Source organism: Herpailurus yagouaroundi, unplaced genomic scaffold (assembly GCF_014898765.1).
Source record: "Herpailurus yagouaroundi ecotype Mexico unplaced genomic scaffold, PumYag 216, whole genome shotgun sequence".
Taxonomy (NCBI): Eukaryota; Metazoa; Chordata; class Mammalia; order Carnivora; family Felidae; genus Herpailurus; species Herpailurus yagouaroundi.
The window spans coordinates 14,174,252-14,187,646 of NW_024412447.1; the positions used below are offsets into that span (position 1 = coordinate 14,174,252).

At 51.2% G+C, this 13,395-nt stretch overlaps 1 protein-coding gene across 1 annotated transcript in view; it reads left to right on the forward strand.

Moving 5' to 3' along the window:
- GALNT17 (polypeptide N-acetylgalactosaminyltransferase 17) overlaps positions 1-13,395 on the forward strand; it is a 445,375-nt gene that overhangs the window by 228,798 nt on the left and 203,182 nt on the right. The window contains exons 4-5 of the mRNA XM_040456200.1: positions 2,220-2,394; positions 8,601-8,798. Of these exons, the coding sequence (XP_040312134.1) occupies positions 2,220-2,394; positions 8,601-8,798 (373 nt within the window). The remainder of the gene's footprint in view (positions 1-2,219; positions 2,395-8,600; positions 8,799-13,395) is intronic.

A 13,395-nucleotide genomic window follows, 5' to 3' on the forward strand; every position in this document is an offset into this window, starting at 1 on the left:
TCAAGCAGGCTCCACGGTGTCCGCGCAGATCCCGACACAGAGCCCGATCTAACAACCGCAGGATCATGACCTGAGCCGAAATCAGGAGTCAGACGCTCAAGCAGTGAGGCCACCGGGCGCCCCGGCGTTCTGTCTACATTGACTGGTTCACTCCTTATCACCACCGTATGAGGTTCTTACTCTGATTATCATCGCCTTGTGCAGATGAGGAAATTGAGGCATGCACGGATCGGGTGAATCACCCAGGTGCAGTCAGGTGATAAATGGCAGCGCTAGGCTCTGAACCCCCGACGGTCTGACTCCAGTGTAAATACCCAAGTGCACCTTATATCTCCTTAGAGGTTTCTGCCCCTTCCCCACTCGGGTTCCAATTTCCCTCCTTTCCAAACTAATACTCCCCTGTATCAGTTTTCTTGGGCTTCCATGACAAGGGACCACAGACTGGGGGGCTTAAGCAACAGAAATTTACTTTCTCACATTTCTGGAGGCAGCAAGTCCAAGATCAAGGTGTGGGCAGGGCTGGTGTCTCCTGAGGCCTCTCCCCTTGGCTTTCAGATGGCCACCTTCCCGCTGTGTCCTCTGCGTGCTTGGCCCCTGGTGGCTCCAAATCTCTTCTTACAGGAACACCGGTCAGATTGAATTAGGACCATATTAACAACCTCATTAAATTCTTTTTTTTTTTTTTTTTTTTTTAGTGTTTATGTAGTTTTAGAGAGTATGAGCAGGGGAGGGACGGAGAGAGAATCCCAAGCAGGTCTGCCCTGTTAGCACAGAGCCTAAGGGGCTCGATCTCACGAACCATGAGATCATGACCTGAGCTGAAATCGAGAGTCGGACGCTTAACTGACTGAGCCACCCAGGTGCCCCCAACCTCACTTAAAATTAATCAGCTCTTTAAAGTCCCTATCTGCAAGTATGATGATATTCCGAGGAAGTGGGGGTTAGGGCTTTGACAGATGAATTTGGGGGGTACACAGTTCAGCCCGTATCGTTCCTGTGTCTCCACCATCTGTGCATTTGGCTGACAGGACCCATTCCGTGTCTCTGTGCCTTGGGGACTCTCTGGTTCCCATCCGTCTGCACACCCCGTGCTCTGTATTTCCTCCTGGGTCACATGACTGCATCCTTCCCGGGGAACAACAGCCGTGACCTAGAGAGCTCAGCCTCCACCTGTGCTCAAAAGTATGGCTCTAAGCTCCCCAAGGTGCCGTGTGTAATTAGGAAGAGAGACGTCTGTATGACGTCTATCAACACAACCTTTTAGGGTTTCTCTGGAGTGAAGTCAGGGGTAACTGTATCTCTTAAGGTATTGTTTGCGGACTATTTGCATCAGAATCATCTGGACTGCTAGCGACCTCCAGCATGAGTCTCTCCAAGAGGGGGTCCTTGCAGTGTGCCTGTCTCTGAATCCCCTGCCAGGCAGCTCCTCCCCCCCCCCCCCACCTGGTGACTCTCTGCGATGTCAGGCACCTTTGGCTGTGTCTCAGCTCCTCCCGTTTCTAGGTGTGTGACCTTGGGACAAGTTAGCCACCCTAATTGTGTTTCTTAATTGGCAAGGTGGAATTAATGGAATTAATCTAGCTACCTCCTAGGTTGGGGTAAGGATTAATTTAGATCATATAAAGAAAGCACTCTCCACCACCTGCTTGTTGCAGAAGGGAAAGCGTTCAGTTTCTGGTAGCATTACTCCTGCTGCCATGGCACTACCAGGAAAAGATTGCTTTGTTATCCTAAGACCAAAGTAACAACCTTGTTAACTTTGCGTCTGATGCGCGACTGTGGGTTTGGACCACCCAGGCCATGTCCTATAAGAGCCAGTGTGTGTGTGCAAACGGGAAAACCCATACAGAAGTTGATAAACAGGACCCAGGGGACAGTAGGAGGGCAGGAATGGTGGCCTCCAAAAGAGGAAAGACCACCGAGAAAACAAGCCTCGAGAGACATCTGGTGGCCTGCGGCAGTCAGGATGTAACAGCCAGGCGCGGATTCTGTCCAGCTGTCTACCTTGGATGCTGGGAGGACGTTGCCGTCCCGGGTCAGGGTGTCGGCAATGTCTTCTGACTCTCAGGCTGTCTGAGTTGTCTTTTCTGCTAAGATCACCAGCGTGCCAACTCTTCCGCGTCTCCAGCCTTCCTGGAGATCTTGTTGGCATCACGGCGGGTTGGACACACGTTTGAAGTGACACGGTTATGGACCTTCTTGCATTTTGTCATTTGTAGAGGAGCTGAAGGCCCCGCTGGAAGAGTACGTCCAGAAGCGCTACCCTGGGCTGGTGAAGGTGGTACGCAACCAAAAAAGAGAGGGCCTGATCCGAGCTCGCATCGAGGGCTGGAAGGCGGCCACTGGCCAGGTCACTGGCTTCTTCGATGCCCACGTGGAATTCACAGCTGGCTGGTAGGTCACAAGCTGGACCCTGGGGGCACCTGGCACCTGCAGTAGGGTGGTCGGGAGGAGCTAGAATCTGGGAGGTGGAAACGTTGCCTGTTCCTTCTGGGGCTAGTAGAACAGTGGAGAGGGGCTGGTTGACAAAGAAGGTGAGAGCCATACTGTGGGATAAAACTGGGAAGCAGGGAGAAGTTTGCTGTCTACCCGGTTCTCTGTTGTTGTGGCCTCCACCAACCACCACCACCATCGTCATCAAAATACCCGGTGAAGGGGCGCCTGGGTGGCTCAGTCAGTTGGGCGGCCGACTTCGGCTCAGGTCATGATCTCTCGGTCCGTGAGTTCGAGCCCCGCGTCGGGCTCTGGGCTGACGGCTCAGAGCCTGGAGCCTGTTTCGAATTCTGTGTCTCCCTCTTTCTGACCCTCCCCCGTTCATGCTCTGTCTCTCTCTGCCTCAAAAAAATAAATAAACGTTAAAAAAAAATTAAAAAAAAAATACCCGGTGAAAATGACACACTGATTGGACAGAACTCGAGATGATCCTTGCCAAGGGGATGAGACAGCCATGTCTCTTCTCTTCTCCCACTTTGTTTGTTCCCTTTTCTGAGGAGGATGGTTGAGTGCTATTTGGAGGGAAGAGATCCATTTATAATTCCACCTACTCGGGTAAAGCCTCCTGGAACATAAGGGATTATCTTTAACATCGTTTGGAGGAAGGGAAGGGTGGATCTCTGCAAATGTGGCCCCGATGGTTTCCCAGGTGAAAAGAACAATCTGGGAGAAACTGGAGGCCACCCAGAGAGGAGAAGACTTAGGACTGCAAGAATCGTGAAGCATCAGAACGCCCAAACCTTCAGTGGGCATGCTTACGGCTGAAAAGCCCGGTCATGTGGCTGTGACTGACTGCCCAATGGGAAACCGAGTCAGAGGTGAAATAACCTGGGTTCAGTTTGCTTACTTCCTAAGAAGCAGAGTCTTTAATTTCACAACCCCTGCTTGTAACCTGTGTTAACTCAGTGGCACCATCTTGAATATGATCTTGAACTTGATCTTGATCTCCAACTTGAATACCGTTCGTGGGACCAGATCGGAAGAGCCAGTGCCCCGTTGCCCATTAAACATTATAAAATCTGTTCTTCTTCATTTGCAACACATCTTAGAATCCCTTAAGGGCCGGACCAAAGGAGAATGGCTATCACTTGGGCACGTGACGATCTGCACCCTGGGGTCACAGGTAACACAGGCCTGTTCAAGCGCACATGGCTGTCCATTGCCGTCTCAGACACCAGTGTCCTGCCTGATTTTTCTGCCACCGTTAGACCCGGGTGACACACAGCTGTAGGTTTGCAGCCCTGATCTCCTCTAAGCTTCAGGGTTGTTTATCTCTTAGAGTGATGGTGGTCAGAGTGTGGTTCCCCGGACCAGCAGTGCCATCGGGAACTTGCTGGAGAGGCAGAGTTGGGGGCTCCCCTCAGACCTGTGAAATCAGAAGCTCTGTGTGGGTCCAGCACTCTGTTTTAGCCAGTGCTCCAGGGACCTCTGAGGCTCGCTCGGGTTTGAGAAGCGTTGAGCTGGAAGCCTTCTGAACAGAGGCCCTCGAATGTTCCATGTGGAACTTCTTGCCTTTATTTGCCACATCCTTGCCTCCCCGTTTCTTTTCTGTCAAAACTGGCGACTCTTCCCGCGTCCCTTTCATTGGCTCCTTCCGTCCCCATCACGTTACCCACCCGGTCAACCTCCAGCTCTGGCTGCTCTTCCCTTCTGTTTCGCCCATCTGCCCTTCTCCCTTGGCGTTGACCTCCGTTCGCCCATCCTCCATCTTCATCACCCTGCCCCTCAACGAATAGCGGGATGCCGGAATCCTCCTTTTGACAGATGTTTCCTGGATGCCTACCACTGTCCCAAACACTGTCCTAGGCTGGGGTTGGGGTCACCAGCTGTTCGGACTGGCCTGGTGCTGAGGGATTTCCCAAAACGCAGGACTTCTAGTGGTAAAACCAGAACAGTCCCGGGCAAACTGGGACAGTTGGTCACTCGGCTGGGGTTCAGAATCTGACAAGATTCGGTATCTGCCCTCAGGTAGTCTGTAGTCTAACTGGTCTCTGTGAGAGAGAGGCTGTGGTCCTTCACACTCAGCTTCCACACGTCCTCTGCATTCTGAGACCCAAGGAGGTCTTTGTTGTGACTTTAGGTACCTTACTAAAGTCAATGGGATTGGTAATAGCGACTTTTATTTATTCAGGAAAAAAAATGTTTTTTTAATGTTTATTCATTTTTGAAAGACAGACAGAGACAGAGCACAAGCAGGGGTGGGGTGGAGAGAGAGGCGGACACAGAATCTGAAGCAGGCTCCAGGCTCCGAGCTGTCAGCACAGAGCCCGACGCGGGGCTCGAACTCACCAACGGTGAGATCGTGACCCGAGCCGAAGTCAGACGCTTAACTGACTGAGCCACCCATGCGCCCCTGTAATAGCAGCTTTTAAAACTGGCATCAGTTTTAGAATATTTGCTGAAACGTAGTTCAGAAAAGAATGGACGTTTGGGTTCAGTGGCTTATAATTTGTAACTCTAAAATGGCTTAATTCTGTACGGATTACACACATGGCCATTTACGCAAAGTCCTTCCAAGACTAAGTACTTTTTGTTGAAGAAATTGGACTTTGTTCTCCCTTCTTGGAGGGCAACACTGATATTGAAGTTTGTAGAGCCTGTCACCTCATATACGTAAAATGGAAATATGACTATAGGAGACAACGTAGGAAATGAGTAATCGTGTATTTTATTTTATACGCCAGTCTGCTTTATGTGAAAGTATTAGAGGTTTGAATCAGGACTTGTGGAAACTTAGAGCACTTAAGCTGTTCACCGTAAGGGGTAAACTAGGAATTGCTCAGGGGAGTGGTTGGACTACTTAAGTCTGCATTTGTTACTGGGCTAATAAACACCGTTCAGACAGCCACCTAAGGAAAACCGAAATTTTGAAAAATAAGACCTGCAGATTAACAGTTGGTTGGAACGAGCGCTGGGCGTCGTGTGTAACCGATGGGCCACGGGGAATCTATCCCCAAAACCAAGGGCGCACCGCACACACTGTCTGTTAGCCAGTTTGCCAATAAATCACATTAAAAAGATAAAATAAAGTCTGCAGATTAGCAATCTGATCGTTGCTAAAGCGGGGCTGTTTTTGTTGATGGCTTTGAGGTAGCTCGGGTGGCACCCTAGATATGCTACAGTTCCCCCTGGGTTTTTTTTTCCTTTTCTAATATTTATCTATTTATTTTTAAGATATAATGTATTGTCAAGTTAGTTAACCTACAGGGCACACTGTGGGCTCTTGGTTTTGGGGGTAGATTCCCGGGATTCATCGCTCGATCCCTGTTTTTAAAATCCAGGAAATTAAAAAAAAATTTTTTTTAACATTTATTTATTTTTGAGACAGAGAGAGATAGAGCATGAATGGGGGAGGGGCAGAGAGAGAGGGAGACACAGAATCTGAAACAGGATCCAGGCTCTGAGCCGTCAGCCCAGAGCCCGACGCGGGGCTCGAACTCACGGACCACGAGATCGTGACCTGAGCTGAAGTCGGACGCTCAACCGACTGAGCCACCCAGGCGCCCCTAAAATCCAGGAAATTTTAGTTATGGGTGACAGGTCTGGGGAACACGAAATAATTTATTATTATCTAAAACCATGGCTAGGTGGTGGGCATTTCAGCCAGAGCATTTAGGGCCGCCCAAGGGTTTGAGTGACTGCTCCCCCTACTCGGCACTGGGGTGGGACGGGGGGGTAACAGGTCACGTGGACACGGGATCGGCGGCTGCTCCACATCGATGGTTAGCTGCTGAACTTCACTGGAGATACGCTTCTGGCTGGAAACCGCAGGAATGGCAGAACGCAGACAATTTTAAAATCTCCCGTACAAATCAATATTGAAATGAGAAACACATGTCCTAGCTCTGCAGTCTGACGTGACAGGACGCGGGACCCCGTCTAGGACGCACCGTTCTCGTGGCTCAGGGAGAAGAGCCTTGGCCGCGGCTATTAAATGTTTCTGTAGGATGTGACGTCATCTCTTCGGCTCATCGCCCATTGGCCAGAGTCGGTCACATGTCCAAGCCGACCGTTCACGGGGTGGAGGGAGGGAGTGCGCCCCTCTGCGGGCCCGGTGGTCAAAAGCGGGGTGTCTCCAGTGAGGGGTGCGAATAACTGGGAACAGGTGCACCTTCCCTCGCGGACTGGGAGGTCCCCCTGTGCAGTTCCAGAAGCGTTAGAAGAACCAAGGTCTTCTACCCTAGTGCCCAGTAACCTTCACCGGAATGCTTCTTTCCATATCCAGGCCACCAGACCAGCTGAAGGAAGCGTGGCCCGGCATAGGACACAGTGGAGCTTAGAGTTAGGGCGTGAAGCCAGACCATCCAGCTTAGAAACCCGGCTTTGCCACCGGCTGGCTGTGTGGCCTGGGGCGAGCGACTTAACCTCTCTGGGCCTCGGTTTCCTGACTTGTCAACTGCTGCTCATACTCTCTGCTTCCCAGGACCGTTGTGAGATTTCCGTCAGTCGGCTTGGCCTGCGTGGAATGTTTAGAATGGTACCGAGCATGTAGTAAGTGCTCCATAAACATCAGCTACCATTAGGCCAGTAGGAGAAATAATGTGTGTTCGAGATCAGCAAAGACAACGTGTGGACAGAGTGACTTTTGACGAGGTGGAGGAGATGGAACAAGAGCTGAGAGGAAGGAGAGAGCTTTCCCTCCAGGAGAAATCAGGGGAGGCTTCTCGGGAGAGGCGGCACTCGATCTGCTAAGACTCCATCGGCAACTAGACTTCCTGCCAGCGGCCAAGGGCATTCCCGGAGGAGAACGGCGTCGGCAGATGCTTGGAGGGGTGAAGCTCGGAAGCATATCTGAAAGCCGTGGCAAATCGGTCCCAGTTGGCTTCAGCCTGTATGGTGTGCGCATAAGCAACGGAGGCAGTAAATGGCCCAGGGTATATTTTATTGCTCGCTTTAAATAGAAAGATGAGATGAGCCAACAGGTAATTCAATAGCTTGGAAATGAAAAGAGATGGGAGGCAGGGCGAGGGTTCTCATTATTCTTCCAAATAATGCAGAGGAATGGGATTTTCACTTGACTCTTTTCCAAAGGCTTAGCTCTGTTCGAAGCAGGGAGATTAATGCCCTGGCTTACGAGGGCCATCTTTTCCTTCTGGAACATGGGAAACGGCGCTTTCCTACGTCTGCCTCGGAGACGCACGCGAGCGGGGAAGTCTGACCATTTGCTTTCCCCTAAGCTAGCGGGGCTGCACCTTGGGCCTGGAACCAGGTCCCTGCCTGTCTCCCGCTGTAGCCCTGAGGGGACAGGCTAGCTGGGAGGCACGATTCTGCCTGCCTCTGCTTTTAATTAGTTCTCGCCTGCCATCGCTAACCAATTCAATTAGATCCCTTTTAAGAAATCAATTAAGTAATCAATTAAACCAACTGAAATAGTCACGCACACCGAGAAGCTAGTGAAATGCTTATTAAAACCAGGCCGTCCAGGGGCGCCTGGGTGGCGCAGTCGGTTGAGCCTCCGACTTCAGCCAGGTCACGATCTCGCGGTCCGTGAGTTCGAGCCCCGCGTCGGGCTCTGGGCTGATGGCTCAGAGCCCGGAGCCTGTTTCCGATTCTGTGTCTCCCTCTCTCTCTGCCCCTCCCCCATTCATGCTCTGTCTCTCTCTGTCCCAAAAATAAATAAACGTTGAAAAAATAAATAAATAAATAAATGAAACCAGGCCGTCCAGGGCAGAAGTGACCCATTTTGGGGAAGAAAATTCGGCTCCTGCAGAAGAAACAAGGAGTGTCCCCCGGAGCCCCGAGGGGGAGATGGAAACGCTGAACCCGCTCGTGGCCGAGAAGGCCTTGCCTTGGCTGATGTCGTCAGCACAAAAGAGAGGCCTGGTGCTTTCCGGGGGGTACCCCTCCCCCCAGAGGCCAAAATCTTGCTCGGGGCCTCTCATGCCGGGATCCCCCTTGGGCCAGGGCCCAAGCCGCCCTGCGTGCTTGCAGCTGCACGGCCCATCCGGGGCAGGTCACTCCCGTGCCTCAGTTTCCACCTGAGCCCCAGCCTCCCCGGGGCCCGCGCTTCCCCGTTCCTTCTCCGGGGTGCCCGAGCCTGTGCCCGTTTGAGGGGTGGGTGTGCCTCAGGAGAGAGACTTAACTAGATCTACTTCTCTGTGTTGCAGGGCCGAGCCGGTTCTGTCCCGAATCCAGGAGAACCGGAAGCGAGTGATCCTCCCGTCCATCGACAACATCAAACAGGACACCTTCGAGGTGCAGCGCTACGAGAACTCGGCCCACGGCTACAGCTGGGAGCTGTGGTGCATGTACATCAGCCCCCCGAAAGACTGGTGGGACGCCGGAGACCCCTCTCTCCCCATCAGGTCTGTGGCGGGCAAGCTCTGGGAGCTGTCGCGTCCCCAGATCCCCGGGGACACAGGAGCCCCGGGGTGGGGGGGGGGGGGGGGGGGGGAAGGGCGTCTGGGAGGGACCGCCTGGGGCAGACCGGCGGCCTACAGAAGCTGCTTTAGGACTTCAGGGTATCTTTCCAGCGTGGTTTTCTGGCTGAGGAAAGACATTGCTTGTTGAGCTTAAGTTTTCCAGGGCAGCTCAGCAGACGGCAGTACGGAGAGACTGGCACGATAGGAACGTTCCCCTCCCTTTATTCTCCCTTCGTTCTTCATGTGTGGTGAGCTGTGTCCAGGAGCCGTGTGGTTCGAGAGGCGTCCATTCCTGGGGCTTCCTCGTACCTGCAACCTTCCCTCTCCCCTTTTGCACGATGCAAGAATGCGTAGAAACAGACACTCTTTGTGTGACCCTGGGGGGCAGCTGGGGGGCCTTGGGCTGCTCCGCGTGACCCTCGCCCGGGTCCCACCCTGCTGCCCCCGGAGACGGGGAGACCAGTACCCCATGGCGCAGCCGTTGGGGGCTCGCCTCTAAAGGATGTTGAGTGACGTGGGTTGACTTTGATGCCGTGTTCGTGCCCCGTGGCCGCCGTGGCAAATCTCTATCCGTGTGGTGGCAGGAAGCTCCGCAGATGTATTCCCTTCCATTCTGAAGGTCTGAAGTCCGAAATGAGCTTTACGGAGCTGGGCTCAAGGCGTGTGCAGGGTGGAGGTCCTTCTGGAAGCTGTAGGGGAGAGTCCATTTTGTGCCAGCTTCTAGAGGCCCTCATTTCTCGGTTTGTGGCTCCATCACGTCCCTCTTCCTCCCCTGCCGTCTTCGTCACATGCCCATCATCTCCCTTTGGCGTTCTTGCCTCCCTTGTGATGGCCTTTATGGCCCGCGTGGATAATCTGAGCTAATCCCCCTGCCCAAGGTGAATCACGTCTGCGACGTCTTTTTTCCCCTATAAGGTAGCATTTACAGGCGCCGGAGATTAGGGGGTGGATTTTTTGGGGGGGCGGGGGCATCGTTCAGCCCACCACGGATGCTCTGATTTTTAACCCAGATGATGCCTGGTTGCCGTGCGGTGCTTTCTGTGAGTGCCGCCCAAAGGCCAAACCCACTTGAAACCGTCACGGCTCTTTCTTACGTTAGAAGAGGGGGAAGAGGCTTCTTCCTACCTTGGCTTGGTTCTAAGGCAGTGTTTGTTGGTATAAAGGGGGAGTACCAAGAAGGAATTGTGGAACAGGATGAGAAGCTTCTCCCAAGTAGTCGTGAAGTTCTTCCTTGTGGCATTCTAAATAACTGGGAAGCCTCATGTTCCTTTACTTTCCTGCCCAAATGGAAGAGTACAGAATTGATCGCATTAGAGTGGAGCTGCCCGTGGCAGATTTGTGCCACAGCCTGGTGAGGTTTTGGGCCTGGAACTTCCTCCACCAGAGATGCCTTGTGACTCAGTTTCCATCCCCACCTAGACATTCAGTGTCCTTGTGCAATGCTTCGGGGCCATGCTCTTAGAATCCTCGCAGGTAACTATGCAGGCTCATCACTAAGGCGTTTTCTGAGAAGCAAAGCATAACCTTTGAGATAATTTAAGTTTAATGGGTGATATACCACCTCATATCCCTTAGGATGGCGACTATCAAAGAAATAAACAAGAGTAGAAAACAAGTGTTGGCAAGGATACGGAGAAATTGGAACCCCTGAGCTTTGCTCGCGGAAATACAAAACCACGTAGCCGCTATGGAAAACAGTGTGACGGTTCCTCAAAAAAATTAAAAGTAGAATCACCATGTGGTAATTTTCACATCTGGGTACATACCCCAGAGAGTTGAAAGGAGGCTCTCGAAGAGGTATTTGCATGCCCGTGTTCACAGCAGCATTTTTTCACAATAGCCAAAAGGGGGAAATAACCCAGATGTCCGCCAACAGACGAATGGATGGATTCAATGTGGTCTATACCTACAGCAGAATATCATTCAGCCTTAAACAAGGAAGGAAATTCTGACGCATGCTATGGCATGGAGGAACCACGGGGACATCACGCCAAGTGAAATAGACCAGTTACCAAAGATGGATATTATACCTCATAGAAGGTACCTAGAATGGCCAAATTCATAGAGACGGGCAGTAGAAGGGGGGTTGCCAGGGGCTGGGGAGAAGCCAGGATGGGGAGTTGTTATTTAATGGTTATAGAGTTTCAGTTTTGCAAGATGAAAAGCGTTCTGGAAACTGGTTGCACGATAACTTGAATGCAATTAACACTACTGAACGGAACACAAAGGGTGCTTCATCCCTGACCCACAGGGAGGCTGACCTCCAGCCTTGACCGATAAGAGAACGGAGGTGTGACGGTGGTGTTAGCCACACAAGAGGGAAAGAAGCGGATGCATCCTAACGCTGTAACATGCCCTGAAAACCTAGCTATTCCCCATGGATGAAAGGCGCTAGGCAAAAATGTAGCTTGTATTTTATGAGTTATGGTAACATTAACAGATGATTAATATGCACTTAAAAGAGACTCAAGAAAATAGAGTTGTGATCATGAGTCATTAATATCACATGTATCTCTGATGCCCAAAACAGAACCCAATACCGATGATCTCTTTTTAATGTATCCTAACTTACAAAATGCTTAATCTGTTAATAGTTGATGGGGATACTTAATTGTAGGAAGGAATTCTTATATGGCCCTTCTGATGCTGTTAGGCAGATACGATGTGATTTCTTAAATGTTGGGACATGGTGGCTTCCCCCTCCCCACTGTGATCCTAATATTTTGATAGTAATGATTTTATTCTGGCGAAGGATGGAACGAGGAGAACATTTTCACAATCCAGATGGCATTAGACTGGATGAGGCCGTGGATACTGAATCTTCCCAGCAGACAACATAACGTAGGAGATTTTTTCCGTTAAGAAAATGGACATCCTTCGTTTTACTTCTTTCTCTTTTTCATATTTGTTTGTTTTGTTTTGTGGTTTCTCCTGCCTGGTAAACAGTTTATTTCCCAAGTTTCAGGCAAGGAGAGAGCACAGGTGCCATGAAAGAGAGCAGAGTCCAAGTGTATGAAGGGTGGGGGGTGGGGACTGAAGAGAAGGCTCACCAATAAGGAGGCAGCTGCTCTTAGCCCCGCCCTGGGGGATGGTGCTGGGCTCGGGGATGGGGACACAGGCTGGCTTTTGTCAGGTCCTCAGACTTTTTTTAAATTAAAAAAAATTTTTTTAATGTTTATTTATTTTTCAGACAGAGAAACAGAGCACAAGTGGGAGAGAGGCAGAGGGAGAGGGGGAGACACAGAATCTGAAGCAGGCTCCAGGCTCTGAACTGTCAGCACAGAGCCCGACATGGGGCGTGAGACTGTGACCTGAGCCAAAGTCGGACGCTTAACTGCCTGAGCCATGCAGGTGCCCCCGGGTCCTCAGACTTTTAAGAGAAAACACAAATCCAGATCATTGCATGAAATCTTCTGGCTTCTAAATGTTGGCCAAAAAAAATGCCTCTTTTTCAAAGCTCTGGGAGACCTGTATCATTCCCGGGACAGCTGTGGTCCATGCTTCTCACGCTGGGGGCTGTGGGCACCGCATGACTGGGGGATGTGGGGACAGTGTTACTCAGAGTTTTAGAGCTTGAGTTAAGCCATGCGGGGTCCCGCTGTCACCTCCAATATGTCGCTGCCCTCTGCTGCTGAGATTCTCCAGTGAAAGACCTTGAGGAGCCATGAGCCAACTCTCGCCTCTCAGAGGAGGGTCTCGAATCTGTCTTAAGCCCCAATTTTTCTCCAAAGTGCCATCAAGTGCAGTGTCACATCAGTAACCTATCATCAGACCAGCAGATTTTAAATGTTTTCGTGTCAAAGGCCTCTCGAATCATCTAATGAAAGGCGTAGATCGTATCAGCCCTGAACACGTACAAGCGGACAGAACTTTGCGTGCAGTTTCATGCAGTTTATGAATGCCTTGATGATCCACAGGGCTTTTATTAAGAACCACTGCTAGGTGTTTCCACTTGGCTCTCCCAGTTGGAGAGCCTCTCTTTACCGTTCTTTATCACCCACGAGACTATATGCTTTAGGAAGCCAGGACTGTGACTGGTTCACAGTTGTATCCCCAGTGCCTAATTACTCCCTTGGCACTTAGTAGGTTTGCTGGAAATCTGTAGCGAATGAATGAATGGATGAGTGACATCTGAGGCTCCGAAGAGCGATCAGGGCTAGCGATTAGATAGAGAGTGAGATTGCCCAGAGGTCCCTTAGAGAAAGACAAGGAGAACCCCAATATTTCTGGGATGGAGGGAACCTGCGTAAGAGCAACCAGCAAGTGATGATGAATGGTCAGAGAGGTAATGAGGATGATCCGTGGAGTCCAAGACTTAAGACCAAGAAGACCGGAAGCACCATTGGGTTTAAAGGGTCCACTCATCACAGCCTTGGTGAAACCATTTTAAGGGACTCTTGGAGTCTGAAGCCAGTTGGCCGTGTATGGAGGACTGAATGGGATATGAAGGAGTCGGGGGGGGGGTTTGAGAGCAGATTATGCTTTTGAGGTGTTTGGGGTAGACTCAGAGAGGTGAGGCGTAGAAACTATGGAGGCGGGT